Source organism: Bufo bufo, chromosome 11, assembly GCF_905171765.1.
Source record: "Bufo bufo chromosome 11, aBufBuf1.1, whole genome shotgun sequence".
Classification (NCBI taxonomy): domain Eukaryota; kingdom Metazoa; phylum Chordata; class Amphibia; order Anura; family Bufonidae; genus Bufo; species Bufo bufo.
Window position 1 is genome coordinate 14,988,517 of NC_053399.1, and position 25,179 is coordinate 15,013,695.

Genomic DNA, 25,179 nt, shown 5'->3' on the forward strand with positions numbered 1-25,179 from the left:
TTTCAATAAAGCAATTAGGGCTTGGTCACTTTAAGGCAAATAACAGCACACAGTTTTTGTATCCGCAATGGCGCAGGAATGTTCGTATCCTGTTTGTGACGCCAATTTATGCAACACGCCAGACCTGCAGGGTATAGCGACAGTGAGGTCACGGTATGGGCAATCGAGGGTTACTCACTTTTCTGAGGAGAACCCTGGGCAGGCATGCAACAGTGAAGGAGAGGCAGACACTAGTTCCTCTGGGGCACACTCTGTAGATAGGGACCAGACCTGATGGTGTGTGAGGTGCCCTGGGTGTTGTAGGTGTTTTGAGTGCCTTAGGTAAGGTCCCTTTAAGATTCGTGACGCCAGTGCCTGTAACGGTGGCACACCGATTTGTAGAAGGATTAAATGAGTACACAGTTGGTGAACCAAACGTTGCTTTACTTTGGAAAAACAGTCCAACTTTGTACAGACAGTTACAGTTGATAATGATGATGCAGTCCCTTGAACAATATTCCACAAGCAGGTTGACTTTCAATAGTGGCAGGTATTAATCATGCAAGATACTTGGAGGGTAAACAGTTAATGCTTTGCAGTGCAACGCTGCTCTATCCCCTTCAGCTATTCTAGCTGGCTGGATCCCAAGGCCTGGATGCCTAATTGCTGGCTTTAATCCTTGGTATATAAATCCTTCCTCCAGTATTGACCCTTGCACTTTACTTTATAGATCCTCTGCCCATCAGGGTACTTATCTGACTGGTAATGTCCTTGCTTGGTAGGGAAGCTGCAGGTTTCTCCCAGGAGGTCCTGTCCTACTACTGGGGTATCTTCTGAGCTAACTGAGGCTCACTTGATCTGCAGGTAGGCTAGGGTTCTTCACTAGCCTCCTGGTCATAGCTAGCAGCCAGGGCTATCAAGCTGCATGTCAGGAGGAGGCCCTCAGCATATCTCTGGCTGGTGCCTTCTCACTTCTGTCTCCACAGACTCCTGACTATGATCTCCCTCCTCCCTGTCTGGACCTGGACATTTATACTAGGGGCTCCCTATCTCCCTCTAGTGTCTAGGATGCCTAACTACACCCTAATAGGCCTGCTATGCATGAAACAAGGGAAACATTGCATGGAAAAACACATAGAAAAATACATTAAAGTGCACAGTTAAATATAATATTTCTGTCCCTTGTGAGCAGGAGTAACACGTCACCCAATTGACCCTTGTGTAGTGCCCACGCCTACCTAGTGGGACACTACACACAGACTCACTCTATCCAATCAGTGCTGCCATTTTCAGACTGTGCAGGGACCCCCGCCATCTGGTTACCACCCCTTTGTACCCTCACTGCAGACTGCTAGCAAATCATTCATAACTTCTAGTAGAAATAATAAAGGAACGGCACAACATAGAGTCATAAGAATAGATGCCCCAGAATTGTTATTACATGGGAAATGCATGAAGCTATTCAAACAGGCCGGTCAGGAGCGGTGAAAGGCCCTCTGGTTGAATGACAGCACCATACTCACCCTCCTCCATACTAAGGAAATGTACAATTGGATAATCTAGTGTCTGCAGGAGTCCCCCTTTATTGTAAAATCCATGACTTCTTACAGATCCAAATATTCTGGATTTCCCAAATACTTTGGAGTTATTTATTAAAGTGCAAAGCGAACTCGTTTCCGTTACTAATCAGCCGCTCAGAACTTCGTCGACATGAACATTTAGTCAAAGATTACAGAGCAGCGGGATGGATTATAAAGGAAAAGTTATAAAGATTAGAAAAAATTGCTGGTGAAATACAGATTTCCGCGCTGGAACCTCCTAAAATGAACAGGAAAAAGTTTTCCCGTTACCCGAAGATTAATGTGTATTCACTATTACATGTTTTTTTTTTTTTTCTAATAAATCAGAAGTGTAAATGATTTGGGACATTTGTTTCATAGGCTTCTGGTGTCTTCGAGACCTTTTTCTTCACACGCATACTGGTAAAAATCTCAGATACCTGTTTCCACCACTAGGGGGCACATCTGTGCAACTCCCATACACAGTCATATGCAGATCACCCTTTAGTGGTGTCTTATAGAGAGCACTGACAGTACCTACCTTTCATCAATATATTAACAAGGGGTGTTCAACTTGTAGTCCTCCAGCTGTTATGAAACTACAACTTCCATCATGCCCGAACAGCCTACAGCTATCGGGGCATGCTGAGAGTTGCAGTTTTGCAACAGCTGGAGGGCTGCGAGTTTGACACCCTTGTATTAGCACATACAGATAGGGCATGATGTCGACAGCAGGGATATAGTGGAGAATCGTAAGTTCATACCCGTATTTGATATTTTTGGATTGTCCCCATCACAGTGCGAGGGATGATATTATATAATTGTTGATAATCCAGTTTCCTATTAGTTTATGTGACTACGAACAGGGGCGGACTGGGAGTGGCCCTGGAAAAAATCCTAAAAGTGTCCCCATGTTCTAGGCAGGTCGAAGCTGACAGGAAGCCGGGCAAAATAAGAAGGCAGGGTCACCAGATGTAGGCAGAGCGGGCAATACTGTACAGCAGAACAATATACCGCCCCAGCAGAACCAGATACCACAGTGCAGCACAATATACTGCCCCAGCAGAGCCAAATATCAAAGTGCAGCACAAAATACTGCCCCAGCAGAACCAAATACCACAGTGCAGCACAAAATACTGCCCCATCAGAACCAAATATCACAGTGCAGCACAATATACCGCCCCAGCAGAACCAAATATCACAGTGCAGCACAATATACTGCCCCAGCACAGCCAAATACCACTGTGCAGCACAATATACTGCCCCAGCAGAACCAAATATCACAGTGCAGCACAAAATACTGCCCCAGCAGAACCAAATATCACAGTGCAGCACAATATACTGCCCCAGCAGAACCAAATACCACAGTGCAGCACAATATACTGCCCCAGCAGAACCAAATACCACAGTGCAGCACAATATACTGCCCCAGCAGAGCCAAATACCATAGTGCAGCACAATATACCGCCCCAGCAGAGCCAAATACCATAGTGCAGCACAATATACTGCCCCAGCAGAGCCAAATACCACAGTGCAGCACAATATACTGCCCCAGCAGAGCCAAATACCACAGTGCAGCACAAAATACTGCCCCAGCAGAGCCAAATATCACAGTGCAGCACAAAATACTGCCCCAGCAGAACCAAATATCACAGTGCAGCACAATATACTGCCCCAGCAGAACCAAATACCACAGTGCAGCACAATATACTGCCCCAGCAGAACCAAATACCACAGTGCAGCACAATATACCGCCCCAGCAGAACCAAATACCACAGTGCAGCACAATATACTGCCCCAGCAGAGCCAAATACCATAGTGCAGCACAATATACCGCCCCAGCAGAGCCAAATACCATAGTGCAGCACAATATACTGCCCCAGCAGAGCCAAATACCACAGTGCAGCACAAAATACTGCCCCAGCAGAGCCAAATACCACAGTACAGCACAAAATACTGCCCCAGCAGAACCAAATACCACAGTGCAGCACAATATACTGCCCCAGCAGAGCCAAATACCACAGTGCAGCACAATATACTGCCCCAGCAGAGCCAAATACCACAGTGCAGCACAATATACTGCCCCAGCAGAACCAGATACCATAGTGCAGCACAAAATACTGCCCCAGCAGAACCAAATACCACAGTGCAGCACAATATACTGCCCCAGCAGAACCAAATACCACAGTGCAGCACAATATACTGCCCCAGCAGAGCCAAATACCATAGTGCAGCACAAAATACTGCCCCAGCAGAACCAAATACCACAGTGCAGCACAATATACTGCCCCAGCAGAACCAGATACCATAGTGCAGCACAAAATACTGCCCCAGCAGAACCAAATACCACAGTGCAGCACAATATACTTCCCCAGCAGAACCAAATACCACAGTGCAGCACAATATACTGCCCCAGCAGAGCCAAATACCATAGTGCAGCACAAAATACTGCCCCAGCAGAGCCAAATACCACAGTGCAGCACAATATACTGCCCCAGCAGAACCAGATACCATAGTGCAGCACAAAATACTGCCCCAGCAGAACCAAATACCACAGTGCAGCACAATATACTGCCCCAGCAGAACCAAATACCACAGTGCAGCACAATATACTGCCCCAGCAGAACCAAATATCAGAGTGCAGCACAAAATACTGCCTCTGCAAAACCAAATACCATAGTGCAGCACAAAATACTGCCCCAGCAGAACCAAATACCACAGTGAAGCACAAAATACTGCCCCAGCAGAACCAAATATCAGAGTGCAGCACAAAATACTGCCCCAGCAGAACCAAATACCACAGTGCAGCACAATATACTGCCCCAGCAGAACCAAATACCATAGTGCAGTACAATATACTGCCCCAGCAGAACCAAATATCAGAGTGCAGCACAAAATACTGCCCCAGCAGAACCAAATACCACAGTGCAGCACAATATACTGCCCCAGCAGAACCAAATACCATAGTGCAGTACAATATACTGCCCCAGCAGAACCAAATATCAGAGTGCAGCACAAAATACTGCCCCAGCAGAACCAAATATCACAGTGCAGCGCAAAATACCGCCCCAGCAGAACCAAATACCATAGTGTAGCACAATATACTGCCCCAGCAGAACCAAATATCACAGTGCAGCACAAAATACTGCCCCAGCAGAACCAAATATCACAGTGCAGCACAAAATACTGCCCCAGCAGAACCAAATACCATAGTGCAGCACAAAATACTGCCCCAGCAGAACCAAATACCACAGTGCAGCACAATATACTGCCCCAGCAGAACCAAATACCACAGTGCAGCACAATATACTGCCCCAGCAGAACCAAATATCAGAGTGCAGCACAAAATACTGCCCCAGCAGAACCAAATACCACAGTGCAGCACAAAATACTGCCCCAGCAGAACCAAATATCAGAGTGCAGCACAAAATACTGCCCCAGCAGAACCAAATACCATAGTGCAGTACAATATACTGCCCCAGCAGAACCAAATATCAGAGTGCAGCACAAAATACTGCCCCAGCAGAACCAAATACCACAGTGCAGCACAATATACTGCCCCAGCAGAACCAAATACCATAGTGCAGTACAATATACTGCCCCAGCAGAACCAAATATCAGAGTGCAGCACAAAATACTGCCCCAGCAGAACCAAATATCACAGTGCAGCGCAAAATACCGCCCCAGCAGAACCAAATACCATAGTGTAGCACAATATACTGCCCCAGCAGAACCAAATATCACAGTGCAGCACAAAATACTGCCCCAGCAGAACCAAATATCACAGTGCAGCACAAAATACTGCCCCAGCAGAACCAAATACCATAGTGCAGCACAAAATACTGCCCCAGCAGAACCAAATACCACAGTGCAGCACAATATACTGCCCCAGCAGAACCAAATACCACAGTGCAGCACAATATACTGCCCCAGCAGAACCAAATATCAGAGTGCAGCACAAAATACTGCCCCAGCAGAACCAAATACCACAGTGCAGCACAAAATACTGCCCCAGCAGAACCAAATATCAGAGTGCAGCACAAAATACTGCCCCAGCAGAACCAAATACCATAGTGCAGTACAATATACTGCCCCAGCAGAACCAAATATCAGAGTGCAGCACAAAATACTGCCCCAGCAGAACCAAATATCACAGTGCAGCGCAAAATACCGCCCCAGCAGAACCAAATACCATAGTGTAGCACAATATACTGCCCCAGCAGAACCAAATATCACAGTGCAGCACAAAATACTGCCCCAGCAGAACCAAATATCACAGTGCAGCACAAAATACTGCCCCAGCAGAACCAAATACCATAGTGCAGCACAAAATACTGCCCCAGCAGAACCAAATACCACAGTGCAACACAATATACTGCCCCAGCAGAACCAAATACCACAGTGCAGCACAAAATACTGCCCCAGCAGAACCAAATATCACAGTGCAGCGCAAAATACCGCCCCCGCAGAACCAAATACCATAGTGCAGTGCAATATACCGCCCCAGCAGAACCAAATATCACAGTGCAGCACAAAATACTGCCCCAGCAGAACCAAATATCACAGTGCAGCACAAAATACTGCCCCAGCAGAACCAAATACCATAGTGCAGCACAAAATACTGCCCCAGCAGAACCAAATACCACAGTACAGCACAAAATACTGCCCCAGCAGAACCAAATATCACAGTGCAGCACAATATACTGCCCCAGCAGAACCAAATACCATAGTGCAGCACAATATACTGCCCCAGCAGAACCAAATATCAGAGTGCAGCACAAAATACTGCCCCAGCAGAACCAAATACCACAGTGCAGCACAATATACTGCCCCAGCAGAACCAAATACCACAGTGCAGCACAAAATACTGCCCCAGCAGAACCAAATACCACAGTGCAGTACAATATACAGCCCCAGCAGAACCAAATACCATAGTGCAGCACAATATACCGCCCCAGCAGAACCAAATATCACAGTGCAGCACAAAATACTGCCCCAGCAGAACCAAATATCACAGTGCAGCACAAAATACTGCCCCAGCAGAACCAAATATCATAGTGCAGCACAAAATACTGCCCCAGCAGAACCAAATATCACAGTGCAGCGCAAAATACCGCCCCAGCAGAACCAAATACCATAGTGCAGTGCAATATACCGCCCCAGCAGAACCAAATATCACAGTGCAGCACAAAATACTGCCCCAGCAGAACCAAATATCACAGTGCAGCACAAAATACTGCCCCAGCAGAACCAAATACCATAGTGCAGCACAATATACCGCCCCAGCAGAACCAAATACCATAGTGCAGCACAAAATACTGCCCCAGCAGAACCAAATACCACAGTACAGCACAAAATACTGCCCCAGCAGAACCAAATACCATAGTGCAGCACAATATACTGCCCCAGCAGAACCAAATATCAGAGTGCAGCACAAAATACTGCCCCAGCAGAACCAAATACCATAGTGCAGCACAAAATACTGCCCCAGCAGAACCAAATACCACAGTGCAGCACAATATACTGCCCCAGCAGAACCAAATACCACAGTGCAGCACAAAATACTGCCCCAGCAGAACCAAATACCACAGTGCAGTACAATATACAGCCCCAGCAGAACCAAATACCATAGTGCAGCACAATATACCGCCCCAGCAGAACCAAATATCACAGTGCAGCACAAAATACTGCCCCAGCAGAAATAAATATCACAGTGCAGCACAAAATACTGCCCCAGCAGAACCAAATACCATAGTGCAGCACAATATTCTGCCCCAGCAGAACCAAATACCATAGTGCAGCACAAAATACTGCCCCAGCAGAACCAAATACCACAGTGCAGCACAATATACTTCCCCGCAGAACCAAATTTCACAGTGCAGAACAAACTGCTGCCCCAGCACAACCAAATACCATTGTGCAGCACAATATACTGCCCCAGCAGAACCAAATATCACAGTGCAGCACAATATACTGCCCCAGCAGAACCAGATACCACAGTGCAGCACAATATACCGCCCCAGCAGAACCAGATACCACAGTGCAGCACAAAATACCGCAGCCCGCACCGCAGTATGAAACTATCCTGAGGATGGCAATACAATTGAATTTAGGAGGGCACCTGCGGCCACTGATTAGTGCCTGATGCTCCTACATTAATTAGTGCTGAGAGCATCAGATCATTATATATCTTGCTGGTGGCCATAAGGAGGCCTTAGGCGGCCCCCTGGGCATTGGCCCACTGAGAAATTTCCCTGTAGGGTCTATGGCCAGTCCGCCCCTGACTACAAAACTGGAAGAACACTGTAAATGAGCGGTCGAGAGCCGGGCATTCCATAAGAAACAACTCTTGGGTTCCCAAAGGACCAGGAGCCTATGCAAGGGGAATCTGATGACATCATCAGCGGGGAATTTATGGTCTAGGTGCCACCACTTGTCTCGCTTGAAAATCTTATTTTACAACAAATAACCAAAATTCTTGAGCTTTATAATCAATCAGGAGCCGCTGATATCAATCACATACAGTATATGGAGCCTCAGAGCTAAGGTCAGCCTTACAGATCTAGAAATGGCTGATAACAGGCACTGAAATCTGCAGCACATGCATTAAAAAAATTGCCTTGATCTCTAGTTAATGGTTAAAAGGTACTTCCCTGCGACAGGTGGAAACATGATGCCAGCCTCACTCCTAAAACTGAAAGTGCAACTGTCATGTTGGAAGAACTCGCGCTGTAACCTTCTGTGTGCTAGGACAAGATATCCTACAAAGTCGACAAAATCCTCCGCTTCCACCCAATGGTGAGTAAAAGTGACAACCCTTGGAATATTCCATTGTTAGGACACTTTCGTGCAGCTGGGAAGAGGTTAATCCCTGTGCTTGCTGTTCCTAAGCGTGTGTTTGCATTAAAATGTAATACGGTTTAAGAAATTTCATTTTTGGTCTTTACCCCAGTGTTGGGGTATGATGTATATCTTCAGAGCACAAAATGAATTCATTTTTCAACATCTGTGCTTGCTGTCAGAGAATGGCAGCAGTCTTAGTTACCAGTACACAGTGGCGTACATACAGGGGTCGCAGTTGCGACCGGGCCCGGCCGCCTGTGGACCACCCTGGCCCCTGCAGTAGGTGTTCCCTTAAGTCTAAGTGGCGCGGGTGGGCGGCCGCACAGCCATATCGCGCCGCTCAAGCTGCTTGCAAAATGTCCGTCATGCGCCTCCTGCCCCGTCTGTCTGCTCCTTCCACTTTATGAATGAAGCAGGCAGACAGATATCCCCCATAAGTGTCATCCACAGATATCCCCCATAAGTGTCATCCACAGATATCCCCCATAAGTGTCATCCACAGATATCCCCCATAAGTGTCATCCACAGATATCCCCCATAAGTGCCCTCCACAGATATTCCCCATAACAGTGCGTCATCCACAGATATCCCCCATAACAGTGCGTCATCCACAGATACCCCCCATAACAATGCGTCATCCACAGATACCCCCCATAACAGTGCGTCATCCACAGATACCCCCCATAACAGTGCGTCATCCACAGATACTCACCATAACAGTGCGTCATCCACAGATACTCCCCATAACAGTGCGTCATCCACAGATCCCCCCCATAACAGTGCGTCATCCACAGATCCCCCCATAACAGTGCGTCATCCACAGATCGCAGTACAGAAGGATTGCCATCCAAAATCAGCCTGTCCCGCACAAAGCGGTACTGTTGGGAGGCATGTTGGGTGAATGGTAGGGGAGGTAGTAGGGGGGGGTGGGGATGGAGGCAGGTTGTGGGGGGGGCAGCGGCGGGTTGGGGGATGGAGGGGGCCCCATGGATTAGTTTTGCACCGGGGCCCCATGGAATGTGTGTACGCCACTGCCAGTAGTGGTTTGCTACAGTTGTATTCGGTCTAGATTGTCCTCTGTGACCCAAACAGTCTGGATTCCAGAAGGATACATTATATCTGTACTGATACATTGTATCAAACTATTCAGACAGGAACATTGTTTGGGGTGCTGAGGGGATTAGCTAACAGAGTACACTTGTAGAAAACTATAGGTGCTAAGGTTGATGGGTTGTCAGCCTCTGGATAAGAAAGGAGTGTGTTCCCATTTACTGACAGCAAGCACAGATCTTCACAGAATACAATTCTATGATAAATGATAAGACTTAGGTGGAAAAGATTAATGTTCTTTACTGGAATAGGCATTAAACAATGAACCTTCAAATTATTTTCTACACAAAGCAAAGGTCTGGACCAGTGAGAAAGGGGATGTCCCTCAGTGTTAGAACCATATATGCAGTGATGTCACAGTACAGGATAATGAACACAGTGATGTCACAGTACAGGATAATAAAAACAGTGATGTCACAGTACAGAGATAATAAACATAGTGATGTCACAGTACAGGATAATAAACATAGTGATGTCACAGTAAAGGATAATAAAAACAGTGATGTCACAGTACAGGATAATACACACAGTGATGTCACAGTACAGGGATAATAAACACAGTGATGTCACAGTACAGGGATAATAAACACAGTGATGTCACAGTACAGGGATAATAAACACAGTGATGTCACAGTACAGGATAATACACACAGTGATGTCACAGTACAGAGATAATAAACACAGTGATGTCACAGTACAGGGATAATAAACACAGTGATGTCACAGTACAGAGATAATAAACACAGTGATGTCACAGTACAGGGATAATACACACAGTGATGTCACAGTACAGGATAATAAACATAGTGATGTCACAGTAAAGGATAATAAAAACAGTGATGTCACAGTACAGGATAATACACACAGTGATGTCACAGTACAGGGATAATAAACACAGTGATGTCACAGTACAGGGATAATAAACACAGTGATGTCACAGTACAGGGATAATAAACACAGTGATGTCACAGTACAGGATAATACACACAGTGATGTCACAGTACAGAGATAATAAACACAGTGATGTCACAGTACAGGGATAATAAACACAGTGATGTCACAGTACAGAGATAATAAACACAGTGATGTCACAGTACAGGGATAATACACACAGTGATGTCACAGTACAGGGATAATAAACACAGTGATGTCACAGTACAGGGATAATAAACACAGTGATGTCACAGTACAGGGATAATAAACACAGTGATGTCACAGTACAGAGATAATAAACACAGTGATATCACAGTATAGGCATAATAAACACAGTGATGTCACAGTACAGGGATAATAAACACAGTGATGTCACAGTACAGGGATAATACACACAGTGATGTCACAGTACAGGGATAATAATAACAGTGATGTCACAGTGCAGGGATAATAAACACAGTGATGTCACAGTACAGGGATAATAAACACAGTGATGTCACAGTACAGGGATAATACACACAGTGATGTCACAGTACAGGGATAATACACACAGTGATGTCACAGTACAGGGATAATAATAACAGTGATGTCACAGTACAGGATAATAACAGTGATGTCACAGTACAGGGATAATAATAACAGTGATGTCACAGTACAGGGATAATAAACACAGTGATGTCACAGTACAGGGATAATAAACACAGTGATGTCACGGTAGAGGGATAATAAACACAGTGATGTCACAGTACAGGGATAATACACACAGTGATGTCACAGTACAGGGATAATAATAACAGTGATGTCACAGTACAGAGATAATAAACACAGTGATGTCACAGTACAGAGATAATAATAACAGTGATGTCACAGTGCAGGGATAATAAACACAGTGATGTCACAGTACAGGGATAATACACACAGTGATGACACAGTACAGGGATAATAATAACAGTGATGTCACAGTGCAGGGATAATAAACACAGTGATGTCACAGTACAGGGATAATAAACACAGTGATGTCACAGTACAGGGATAATACACACAGTGATGTCACAGTACAGGGATAATAATAACAGTGATGTCACAGTACAGGGATAATAAACACAGTGATGTCACAGTACAGGATAATAACAGTGATGTCACAGTACAGGGATAATAATAACAGTGATGTCACAGTACAGGGATAATAAACACAGTGATGTCACAGTACAGGGATAATAAACACAGTGATGTCACGGTACAGGGATAATAAACACAGTGATGTCACAGTACAGGGATAATACACACAGTGATGTCACAGTACAGGGATAATAATAACAGTGATGTCACAGTACAGAGATAATAAACACAGTGATGTCACAGTACAGGGATAATAAACACAGTGATGTCACAGTACAGAGATAATAATAACAGTGATGTCACAGTGCAGGGATAATAAACACAGTGATGTCACAGTGCAGGGATAATACACACAGTGATGTCACAGTGCAGGGATAATAAACACAGTGATGTCACAGTGCACGGATAATAAACACAGTGATGTCACAGTACAGGGATAATAATAACAGTGATATCACAGTACAGGGATAATACACACAGTGATGTCACAGTACAGGGATAATAATAACAGTGATGTCACAGTACAGGGATAATAAACACAGTGATGTCACAGTACAGGATAATACACACAGTGATGTCACAGTACAGGGATAATAAACATAGTGATGTCACAGTACAGGGATAATAAACACAGTGATGTCACAGCACAGAGATAATAAACACAGTGATGTCACAGTACAGGGATAATAAACACAGTGATGTCACAGTACAAGGATAATACACACAGTGATGTCACAGTACAGGATAATAAACACAGTGATGTCACAGTACAGGATAATACACACAGTGATGTCACAGTACAGGGATAATAAACACAGTGATGTCACAGTACAGGGATAATAAACACAGTGATGTCACAGTACAAGGATAATACACACAGTGATGTCACAGTACAGGGATAATAAACACAGTGATGTCACAGTACAGAGATAATAAACACAGTGATATCACAGTATAGGCATAATAAACACAGTGATGTCACAGTACAGGGATAATAAACACAGTGATGTCACAGTACAGGGATAATACACACAGTGATGACACAGTACAGGGATAATAATAACAGTGATGTCACAGTGCAGGGATAATAAACACAGTGATGTCACAGTACAGGGATAATAAACACAGTGATGTCACAGTACAGGGATAATACACACAGTGATGTCACAGTACAGGGATAATACACACAGTGATGTCACAGTACAGGGATAATAATAACAGTGATGTCACAGTACAGGATAATAACAGTGTTGTCACAGTACAGGGATAATAAACATAGTGATGTCACAGTACAGGGATAATACACACAGTGATGTCACAGTACAGGATAATACACACAGTGATGTCACAGTACAGGGATAATACACAAAGTGATGTCACAGTACAGGGATAATACACACAGTGATGTCACAGTACAGGATAATAAACACAGTGATGTCACAGTACAGGATAATACACACAGTGATGTCACAGTACAGGGATAATACACAAAGTGATGTCACAGCACAGGGATAATAAACACAGTGATGTCACAGTACAGGGATAATAAACACAGTGATGTCACAGTACAGGGATAATACACACAGTGATGTCACTGTACAGGGATAATAAACACAGTGATGTCACAGTACAGAGATAATACACACAGTGATGTCACAGTACAGGGATAATACACACAGTGATGTCACAGTACTGAGATAATACACACAGTGATGTCACAGTACAGGGATAATAAACACAGTGATGTCACAGTACAGGGATAATAAACACAGTGATGTCACAGTACAGGGATAATAAACACAGTGATGTCACAGTACAGGGATAATACACACAGTGATGTCACAGTACAGGATAATACACACAGTGATGTCACAGTACAGGGATAATACACAAAGTGATGTCACAGTACAGGGATAATACACACAGTGATGTCACAGTACAGGATAATAAACACAGTGATGTCACAGTACAGAGATAATACACACAGTGATGTCACAGTACAGGGATAATAAACACAGTGATGTCACACTACAGAGATAATAAACACAGTGATGTCACAGTAAAGGATAATAAACACAGTGATGTCACAGTACAGGGATAATAAACACAGTGATGTCACAGTACAGGATAATAAACACAGTGATGTCACAGTACAGGATAATACACACAGTGATGTCACAGTACAGGGATAATACACACAGTGATGTCACAGTACAGGATAATACACACAGTGATGTCACAGTACAGGATAATACACACAGTGATGTCATAGTACAGGATGATAAACGCAGTGATGAAAAGTTGCAGGTAAGACAGGATCTGTGGGGCGTTGGTCATACAAATGATGGGCATACTTTATTAAAAGAAAATACATAAAATAAGTGGACGAGGGCGACACATTTAGGAGGAGATCCGCCTCCTTTCTCAGGGCATTAATAGAATAGCATTCTCATGCTGGTAAGGAAGCGGCAACCCGGGACCAGACCTGGTGCTCAGTTCAAGATAATTATGGTGAGTACTATTCTGATAAACATGGAAAGAATGAAAACAATATATACAATTTAGAATGAAATTGTAAGTCGCAGGAATGGAAACTGAATATAGTGAGGAACTATTTGTCAAACTCAGAACAGAATTTGTGAATGAACCTCCCAATTAGAGTTGCTGAGTAACGGGCTTTATTCAAATAAGGAAATATTAACAGGGAATTTCCATTGCAGTGGGTGAATAAGCAACTGTAAATTGGACAGGGAAACACACGCCATCTAGGGTTACTGGTGATGAGCATAAAAAACTGAGGACAGAAAAAATAGTGAGAAATGTGCCTGAGATAGCAAAATGAAATCTGATGAGCATATTTCTACCTGTGTGTGTATTATCTCTGTACTGTGACATCACTGTGTGTATTATCCCTGTACTGTGACATCACTGTGTTTATTATCTCTGTACTGTGACATCACTGTGTTTATTATCCTGTACTGTGACATCACTGTGTGTATTATCCCTGCACTGTGACATCACTGTGTTTATTATCCCTGTACTGTGACATCACTGTGTTTATTATCCCTGCACTGTGACATCACTGTGTGTATTATCCCTTTACTGTGACATCACTATGTTTATTATCCCTGTAATGTGACATCACTGTGTTTATTATCCCTGTACTCTGACATCACTGTGTTTATTATCTATGTACTGTGACATCACTGTGTTCATTATCCCTGTACTGTGACATCACTGTGTTTATTATCTGTGTACTGTGACATCCCTGTGTGTATTATCCTGTACTGTGACATCACTGTGTTTATTATCTCTGTACTGTGACATCACTGTGTTTATTATCCCTGTACTGTGACATCACTGTGTTTATTATCCCTGCACTGTGACATCACTGTGTGTATTATCCCTGTACTGTGACATCACTGTGTGTATTATTTCTGTACTGTGACATCACTGTGTTTATTATCCCTGTACTGTGACATCACTATGTTTATTATCCCTGTACTGTGACATCACTGTGTTTATTATCTCTGTACTGTGACATCACTGTGTTTATTATCCCTTTACTGTGACATCACTGTGTTTATTATCCCTGTACTGTGACATCACTGTGTTTATTATCCGTGTACTGTGACATCACTGTGTTTATTATCCCTGTACTGTGACATCACTGTGTTTATTATCTCTGTACTGTGACATCACTGTGTTTATTATTCCTGTACTGTGACATCACTGTGTTTATTATCCGTGTACTGTGACATCACTGTTATTATTATCCCTGTACTGTGACATCACTGTGTTTATTATCCCTGTACTGTGACATCACTGTGTTTATTATCCCTGTACTGTGACATCACTGTGTTTATTATCCCTGTACTGTGACATCACTGTGTTTATTATCCCTGTACTGTGACACCACTGTGTTTATTATCCCTTTACTGTGACATCACTGTGTTTATTATCCCTGTACTGTGACATCACTGTGTTTATTATCCGTGTACTGTGACATCACTGTGTTTATTATCCCTGTACTGTGACATCACTGTGTTTATTATCTCTGTACTGTGACATCACTGTGTTTATTATCCCTGTACTGTGACATCACTGTGTTTATTATCCCTGTACTGTGACATCACTGTGTTTATTATCCCTGTACTGTGACATCACTGTGTTTATTGTCTCTGTACTGTGACATCACTGTGTTTATTATCCTGTACTGTGACATCACTGTGTTTATTATCCTGTACTGTGACATCACTGTGTTTATTATCCCTGTACTGTGACATCACTGTGTGTATTATCCCTGCACTGTGACATCACTGTGTTTATTATCCCTGTACTGTGACATCACTGTGTTTATTATCCCTTTACTGTGACATCACTATGTTTATTATCCCTGTACTGTGACATCACTGTGTTTATTATCCCTGTACTCTGACATCACTGTGTTTATTATCTATGTACTGTGACATCACTGTGTTTATTATCTGTGTACTGTGACATCACTGTGTTTATTATCCCTGTACTGTGACATCACTGTGTTTATTATCTCTGTACTGTGACATCACTGTGTTTATTATCCCTTTACTGTGACATCACTGTGTTTATTATCCCTGTACTGTGACATCACTGTGTTTATTATCCGTGTACTGTGACATCACTGTGTTTATTATCCCTGTACTGTGACATCACTGTGTTTATTATCTCTGTACTGTGACATCACTGTGTTTATTATCCCTGTACTGTGACATCACTGTGTTTATTATCCCTGTACTGTGACATCACTGTGTTTATTATCTCTGTACTGTGACATCACTGCGTTTATTATCCCTGTACTGTGACATCACTGTTTATTATCCTGTACTGTGACATCACTGTGTTTATTATCTCTGAACTGTGACATCACTGTGTTGATTATCCCTGTACTGTGACATCACTGTGTTGATTATCCCTGTACTGTGACATCACTGTGTTTATTTTCCCTGTACTGTGACATCAATGCGTTTATTATCCCTGCACTGTGACATCACTGTGTGTATTATCCCTGTACTGTGACATCACTGCGTTTATTATACCTGTACTGTGACATCACTGTATTTATTATCCCTGCACTGTGACATCACTGTGTTTATTATCCCTGTACTGTGACATCACTGTGTTTATTATCCCTGTACTGTGACATTACTGCGTTTATTATACCTGTACTGTGACATCACTGTATTTATTATCCCTGCACTGTGACATCACTGTGTTTATTATCCCTGTACTGTGACATCACTGTGTTTATTATCCCTGTACTGTGACATCACTGCGTTTATTATACCTGTACTGTGACATCACTGTATTTATTATCCCTGCACTGTGACATCACTGTGTTTATTATCCCTGTACTGTGACATCACTGTGTTTATTATCCCTGTTCTGTGACATCACTGTGTTTATTATCTATGTACTGTGACATCACTGTGTTTATTATCCGTGTACTGTGACATCACTGTGTTTATTATCCCTGTAATGGGACATCACTGTGTTTATTATCCCTGTACTGTGACATCACTGTGTTTATTATCCCTTTACTGTGACATCACTGTGTTTATTATCCCTGTACTGTGACATCACTGTGTTTATTATCCCTGCACTGTGACATCACTGTGTTTATTATCCCTGTACTGTGACATCACTGTGTTTATTATCCTGTACTGTGACATCACTGTGTTTATTATCTCTGTACTGTGACATCACTGTGTTCATTATCCTGTACTGTGACATCACTGTGTTTATTATCCCTGTACTGTGACATCACTGTGTGTATTATCCCTGCACTGTGACATCACTGTGTGTATTATTCCTGTACTGTGACATCACTGTGTGTATTATCCCTGTACTGTGACATCACTGTATTTATTATCCCTGCACTGTGACATCACTGTGTTTATTATCCCTGTACTGTGACATCACTGTGTTTATTATCCCTGTACTGTGACATCACTGTGTTTATTATCTATGTACTGTGACATCACTGTGTTCTTTATCCCTGTACTGTGACATCACTGTGTTTATTATCCGTGTACTGTGACATCACTGTGTTTATTATCCCTGTAATGGGACATCACTGTGTTTATTATCCCTGTACTGTGACATCACTGTGTTTATTATCCCTTTACTGTGACATCACTGTGTTTATTATCCCTGTACTGTGACATCACTGTGTTTATTATCCCTGCACTGTGACATCACTGTGTTTATTATCCCTGTACTGTGACATCACTGTGTTTATTATCCTGCACTGTGACATCACTGTGTTTATTATCTCTGTACTGTGACATCACTGTGTTCATTATCCCTGTACTGTGACATCACTGTGTTTATTATCCTGTACTGTGACATCACTGTGTTTATTATCCCTGTACTGTGACATCACTGTGTGTATTATCCCTGCACTGTGACATCACTGTGTGTATTATTCCTGTACTGTGACATCACTGTGTGTATTATCCCTGTACTGTGACATCACTGTGTTTATTATCCCTGTACTGTGACATCACTGTGTTTATTATCCCTGTACTGTGACATCACTGTGTTTATTATCCCTGTACTGTGACATCACTGTGTTTATTATCCCTGTACTGTGACATCACTGTGTTTATTATCCTGTACTGTGACATCACTGTGTTTATTATCCCTGTACTGTGACATCACTGTGTTTATTATCCCTGTACTGTGACATCACTGTGTTTATTATCCCTGTACTGTGACATCACTGTGTTTATTATCCCTGTTCTGTGACATCACTGTGTTTATTATCTATGTACTGTGACATCACTGTGTTTATTATCCGTGTACTGTGACATCACTGTGTTTATTATCCCTGTAATGGGACATCACTGTGTTTATTATCCCTGTACTGTGACATCACTGTGTTTATTATCCCTTTACTGTGACATCACTGTGTTTATTATCCCTGTACTGTGACATCACTGTGTTTATTATCCCTGCACTGTGACATCACTGTGTTTATTATCCCTGTACTGTGACATCACTGTGTTTATTATCCTGTACTGTGACATCACTGTGTTTATTATCTCTGTACTGTGACATCACTGTGTTCATTATCCTGTACTGTGACATCACTGTGTTTATTATCCCTGTACTGTGACATCACTGTGTGTATTATCCCTGCACTGTGACATCACTGTGTGTATTATTCCTGTACTGTGACATCACTGTGTGTATTATCCCTGTACTGTGACATCACTGTATTTATTATCCCTGCACTGTGACATCACTGTGTTTATTATCCCTGTACTGTGACATCACTGTGTTTATTATCCCTGTACTGTGACATCACTGTGTTTATTATCTATGTACTGTGACATCACTGTGTTCTTTATCCCTGTACTGTGACATCACTGTGTTTATTATCCGTGTACTGTGACATCACTGTGTTTATTATCCCTGTAATGGGACATCACTGTGTTTATTATCCCTGTACTGTGACATCACTGTGTTTATTATCCCTTTACTGTGACATCACTGTGTTTATTATCCCTGTACTGTGACATCACTGTGTTTATTATCCCTGCACTGTGACATCACTGTGTTTATTATCCCTGTACTGTGACATCACTGTGTTTATTATCCTGCACTGTGACATCACTGTGTTTATTATCTCTGTACTGTGACATCACTGTGTTCATTATCCCTGTACTGTGACATCACTGTGTTTATTATCCTGTACTGTGACATCACTGTGTTTATTATCCCTGTACTGTGACATCACTGTGTGTATTATCCCTGCACTGTGACATCACTGTGTGTATTATTCCTGTACTGTGACATCACTGTGTGTATTATCCCTGTACTGTGACATCACTGTGTTTATTATCCCTGTACTGTGACATCACTGTGTTTATTATCCCTGTACTGTGACATCACTGTGTTTATTATCCCTGTACTGTGACATCACTGTGTTTATTATCCCTGTACTGTGACATCACTGTGTTTATTATCCTGTACTGTGACATCACTGTGTTTATTATCCCTGTACTGTGACATCACTGTGTTTATTATCCCTGTACTGTGACATCACTGTGTTTATTATCCCTGTACTGTGACATCACTGTGTGTATTATTCCTTTACTGTGACATCACAGTTTTTTTTATTATCCTGGCATTAAATGCTAGTCTTTGATAAAGCTCCCCTTAAGGTTTCACCATCTGTACTGTGACATCACTGTGTTTATTATCCCTGTACTGTGACATCACTGTGTTCATTATCCTGTACTGTGACATCACTGTCCTCTGAAGTGTCACCATCTGCACTGTGACATCTCAGTGTAAGAAAAACCATGTAATGGTGTCGCATTATGATATCATAATCACAAGAATAATGTAGGGGCTAATGCTGCGGAGAAGGGATGATGCACACAGCAGAGATAGCCACACAACTCCAGAGTAAAACATGGGGCACATTTAATTTTCCACCCCCTGACCACCATCCAAATATACTGTAGTTATCATAACTGTACCTCATTTCTAAGTGGAAAATGGATCTCTAAAGTTGCTGCCCCCCTGGTAAGTTACACCCTGGAATCCCTGGTAAGTTACACCCATGATGGTAGGTATGCCCAGTGTCCTGTAGTTTACAAGCCGATGCAGCTTCTCACTGGAAAACACCTAACAATCTATCCAGAAAAATAGAAATTCCCTCAATTATCATGATGGCAGCAAACAATCTATGTTTTTGTATCATCAGGTATAGAGCAAGGGTTTTTGGACAACCATGGAGACCTCTGCTAACAGATCCCACCCAAAATCTACAGAAGACGAGCTACTGGTCAGCATAGATAATGGAAATCTCCCGAAGTCCCCTGAGAAAAATCTAAGTTTTCTGAAAAAAATTGAAAGTCTTAGAATGAGTAAGAAAAATCATAAGAAGCCGAATGAAGCAGGAGAAATAAGTTCTCCAGAGAAAGAAGAGTCGCCTTTCGCAAAAGATTCGAATGTGAGATCCAGTAAAGTATTCTTAAAAAAGCAGCACCACACAGAGGAACCTGAATTGTCAGACAAACCGGAAACTTTTGGGTCTTTGGTGTTTAGACTAAGTAAGAGGAGCCCAAACAAAGTGGAAAAAAAGGAAGATTGCATCTCTCTGGAAAGTAAAGGTCCACCTGAAGGAGCCGGTTCTCTGGTGGAGAAATGGAGGAGAAGCATGAGGGGAAAGAAGAAGATAGAATATAATGAAGATGAGAAGATGTCTACACCAGAGGAACCCAAGAGTGAAGACTTGGAGGAACCTCAGATGTTGTCAGGTAAGACAGACCAGTGTATAGCGTAATGGTTTACTGATGAGGTGCAGTGATATCAGTATAGGGTTACAGCTGGGTAGGGTGGGAACTGATCACAGCGATCAGCTGTAATCAGTGGGTGAAGTTTGCAACAGGTGTTCACTTACCCTGCAGCGCCACCGCAGGTGAAATTAAGAATTACACAATTCTCATTGAGATCAATGGATTGTCTTTGTTTAGGCTACTTTCACACAAGCGTTTTTTGCGGATCCGTCATGGATCTGCAAAAACGCTTCCGTTACAATAATACAACTGCATGCATCCGGTTGTATTATGTCTTCTATAGCCATACCCGATCCGTCTTGAACACCATTGAAAGTTAATGGGGACGGATCAGTTTTCTATCGTGCCAGATTGTGTCAGAGAAAACGGATCAGTCCCCATTGACTTACATTGTGTGCCAGGACGAATCCGTTTTGCACCGCTTTGTCAGGCGGACAGAAAAACGCTGCAGGAATGGAGACGGATCGGAGGCAAACTGATGCATCCTGAGCGGATCCTTTTCCATTCAGAATACATTAGGGCAAAACTGATCCATTTTGGACCGCTGAGCCCTGAACGGATCTCACAAACAGAAAGCCAAAACGCTAGTGTGGAAGTAGACTAATGCATTGATGTGTCGGGTCCTCCAGAGTGAACGATAACTCTTCATAGCTACAGTTTGCTCTGACTAATACATGAAGGTCATGAATGGGAGACCTTTACCCTTAATTAACTCACAATTCCCTATATGGGTACTTCTTTTTAAAGCAGACTATCCCTTTAAGGTCAAACTTGCAGGGGGGGCCAAGAACCACATCTGGTTCCTGAGATCCTTGATTCCAGCTCTTGATGTCATGGTCCACGGTAATGGAGGGGTAGATGACCTTTGCATCTCAAGGTCTCAAAACCTGAGACACTGAAGACTTAGACTAGGCACCAGAATTTATGGATGATCATGGATTAGACACACATATACCTACTTCATTCTAAAAACAGCGCCACGTCAGCCCTTAGGTTGTTAGCGGTATTGCAAAGCAGATCTTGAGCAGATCTGAGCTTCAACATCAGACACAACCCATGGACCGGGGTGGCACTTGTTTTTCTAATGATGTCTATGTAATATTCCTGGGAGTAAAGACTAAGTGAATCTTGCGCAGGAATAAGAAGCTGATTCCAATCTCTTGAGAGAAGCTTTAGTCTATTATTATCCGGCATTGATGTAGACACAATTTAGCTGAAATTGCCGCTCTCACTTGTGTGGAGTTGTGAGCTGTAATCTTGAAGACAGTTGTATTTTTCTCATTTGCTTTGGGATTGGCACACTCATGCCTCTTATACAGAAATACATTCATGGACAGTTTGGCAGAGGATGCATATATATATATATCAGGGGTATTACACCATAGCAGAAGTACAGATGGAGCCCACCTAGACCCATTGGTCCTGGCTTCCATACTCTTGATTTCTTGGTCTGGTTCCACTGCCTTTGGTTGCTAACATCGAAAATGTGAAGGAAGACAGGGGCTAAACCTTATAACATTGCTCAGATAAGGCTACATAACTATCTATAAGGTTTGTTATATTGGTTCACAATGAACTCAAACTCATGCCTGGTACCCCTGAAATCTTGCACTGAGCTCTTGGTTTTTATGACTTGTTTGGACCTGGCTGAGACCTTGGACAAGGCTGAGACCTTGCTAAAGGCTGTTTAATGGAATAATTTATGCATACTTTGCATTCCACCTAGTTATACGGGTCTATAAAATACAATGAACTGACTTAATTTAAAAGCAGTTCCTCAACGTTTTCTACAAAAGCGGTCGAAAGAACTGACCTTTGCGCAGGAATTTTACTGATATTGCAGCAAATAGTGAATCTGTCATCAGAAAACAGTCCTGCTGTGTCTTCTGCTTGAAGATTGTGCAGAAACCTATAGGTTCTACAGAATCCAACTAATATGCAAAATATCCCCATTAGCCATTGTACATGACCTAAAAATGATATTTATCATTATCAATTACTTTAATAATAACCCCTGTGTAAGGGAATATATCTACTATAATACTGCCTCATGTGTACAGTAATATAGCTACTATAATACTGCTCCTATGTACAAGAATATAACTACTATAATACTGCTCCTATGTACAAGAATATAACTACTATAATACTGCTCCTATGTACAAGAATATAACTACTATAATACTGCTCCTATGTACAAGAATATAACTACTATAATACTGCTCCTCTGTACAAGAATATAACTACTATAATACTGCTCCTATGTACAAGAATATAACTACTATAATACTGCTCCTATGTACAAGAATATAACTACTATAATACTGCTCCTATGTACAAGACTATAACTACTATAATACTGCTCCTATGTACAAGAATATAACTACTATAATACTGCTCCTATGTACAAGAATATAACTACTATAATACTGCTCCTATGTACAAGAATATAACTACTATAATACTGCTCCTATGTACAGGAATATAACTACTATAATACTGATCCTATGTGCAATAATATAACCACTATAATACTGCTCCTATGTACAAGAATATAACTACTATAATACTGCCTCCTATGTAGAAGAATATAACTACTATAATACTGCCTCCTATGTACAGGAATATAACTACTATAATACTGCTCCTATGTACAAGAATATAACTACTATAATACTGCTCCTATGTACAGGAATATAACTACTATAATACTGCTCCTATGTACAGGAATATAACTACTATAATACTGCCTCCTATGTACAAGAATATAACTCCTATAATATTGCTCCTATGTACAAGAATATAACTGCTATAATACTGCCTCCTATGTACAAGAATATAACTACTATAATACTGCTCCTATGTACAAGAATATAACTACTATAATACTGCTCCTATGAACAAGACTATAACTACTATAATACTGCTTCTATGTACAAGAATATAACTACTATAATACTGCTCCTATGTACAAGAATATAACTACTATAATACTGCCCCCTATGTACAAGAATATAACTACTATAATACTGCTCCTATGTACAAGAATATAACTACTATAATACTGCTCCTATGTACAAGAATATAACTACTATAATACTGCCTCCTATGTACAAGAATATAACTACTATAATACTGCTCCTATGTACAAGAATATAACTACTATAATACTGCTCCTATGAACAAAACTATAACTACTATAATACTGCTTCTATGTACAAGAATATAACTACTATAATACTGCTCCTATGTACAAGAATATAACTACTATAATACTGCCTCCTATGTACAAGAATATAACTACTATAATACTTCTCCCTATGTACAAGAATATAACTACTATAATACTACCTCCTATGTACAAGAATATAACTACTATAATACTGCTCCTATGTACAAGAATATAACTACTATAATACTGCTCCTATGTACAAGAATATAACTACTATAATACTGCTCCTATGTACAAGAATATAACTACTATAATACTGCTCCCTATGTACAAGAATATAACTACTATAATACTACCTCCTATGTACAAGAATATAACTACTATAATACTGCTCCTATGTACAAGAATATAACTACTATAATACTGCTCCCTATGTACAAGAATATAACTACTATAATACTGCTCCTATGTACAAGAATATAACTACTATAATACTGCTCCCTATGTACAAGAATATAACTACTATAATACTGCTCCTATGTGCAAGAATATAACTACTATAATACTGCCTCCTATGTACAAGAATATAACTACTATAATACTGCCTCCTATGTACAAGAATATAACTACTATAATACTGCCTCCTATGTACAAGAATATAACTACTATAATACTGCTCCCTATGTACAAGAATATAACTACTATAATACTGCTCCTATGTACAAGAATATAACTACTATAATACTGCTCCTATGTGCAAGAATATAACTACTATAATACTGCCTCCTATGTACAAGAATATAACTACTATAATACTGCTCCCTATGTACAAGAATATAACTACTATAATGCTGCCTCCTATGTACAAGAATATAACTACTATAAAACTGCCTCCTATGTACAGGGATATAACTACTATAATACTGCTCCTATGTACAAGAATATAACTACTATAATACTGCCTCCTATGTACAAGAATATAACTACTATAATACTGCTCCTATGTACAAGAATATAACTATTATAATACTGCCTCCTATGTACAAGAATATAACTACTATAATACTGCCTTCTATGTACAAGAATATAACTACTATAATACTGCTCCTATGTA

General features: G+C 41.5%; 1 protein-coding gene across 1 annotated transcript in view; it reads left to right on the plus strand.

Moving 5' to 3' along the window:
- The first annotated feature begins 8,208 nt into the window (after window positions 1–8,208).
- The window catches only part of EXOC3L4 (exocyst complex component 3 like 4), a 50,244-nt gene continuing 33,273 nt past the window's right edge, over window positions 8,209–25,179 (plus strand). Inside the window, exons 1-2 of the mRNA XM_040412266.1 lie at window positions 8,209–8,336; window positions 20,299–20,854. Of these exons, the coding sequence (XP_040268200.1) occupies window positions 20,326–20,854 (529 nt within the window). The 5' untranslated portion in view covers window positions 8,209–8,336; window positions 20,299–20,325. The remainder of the gene's footprint in view (window positions 8,337–20,298; window positions 20,855–25,179) is intronic.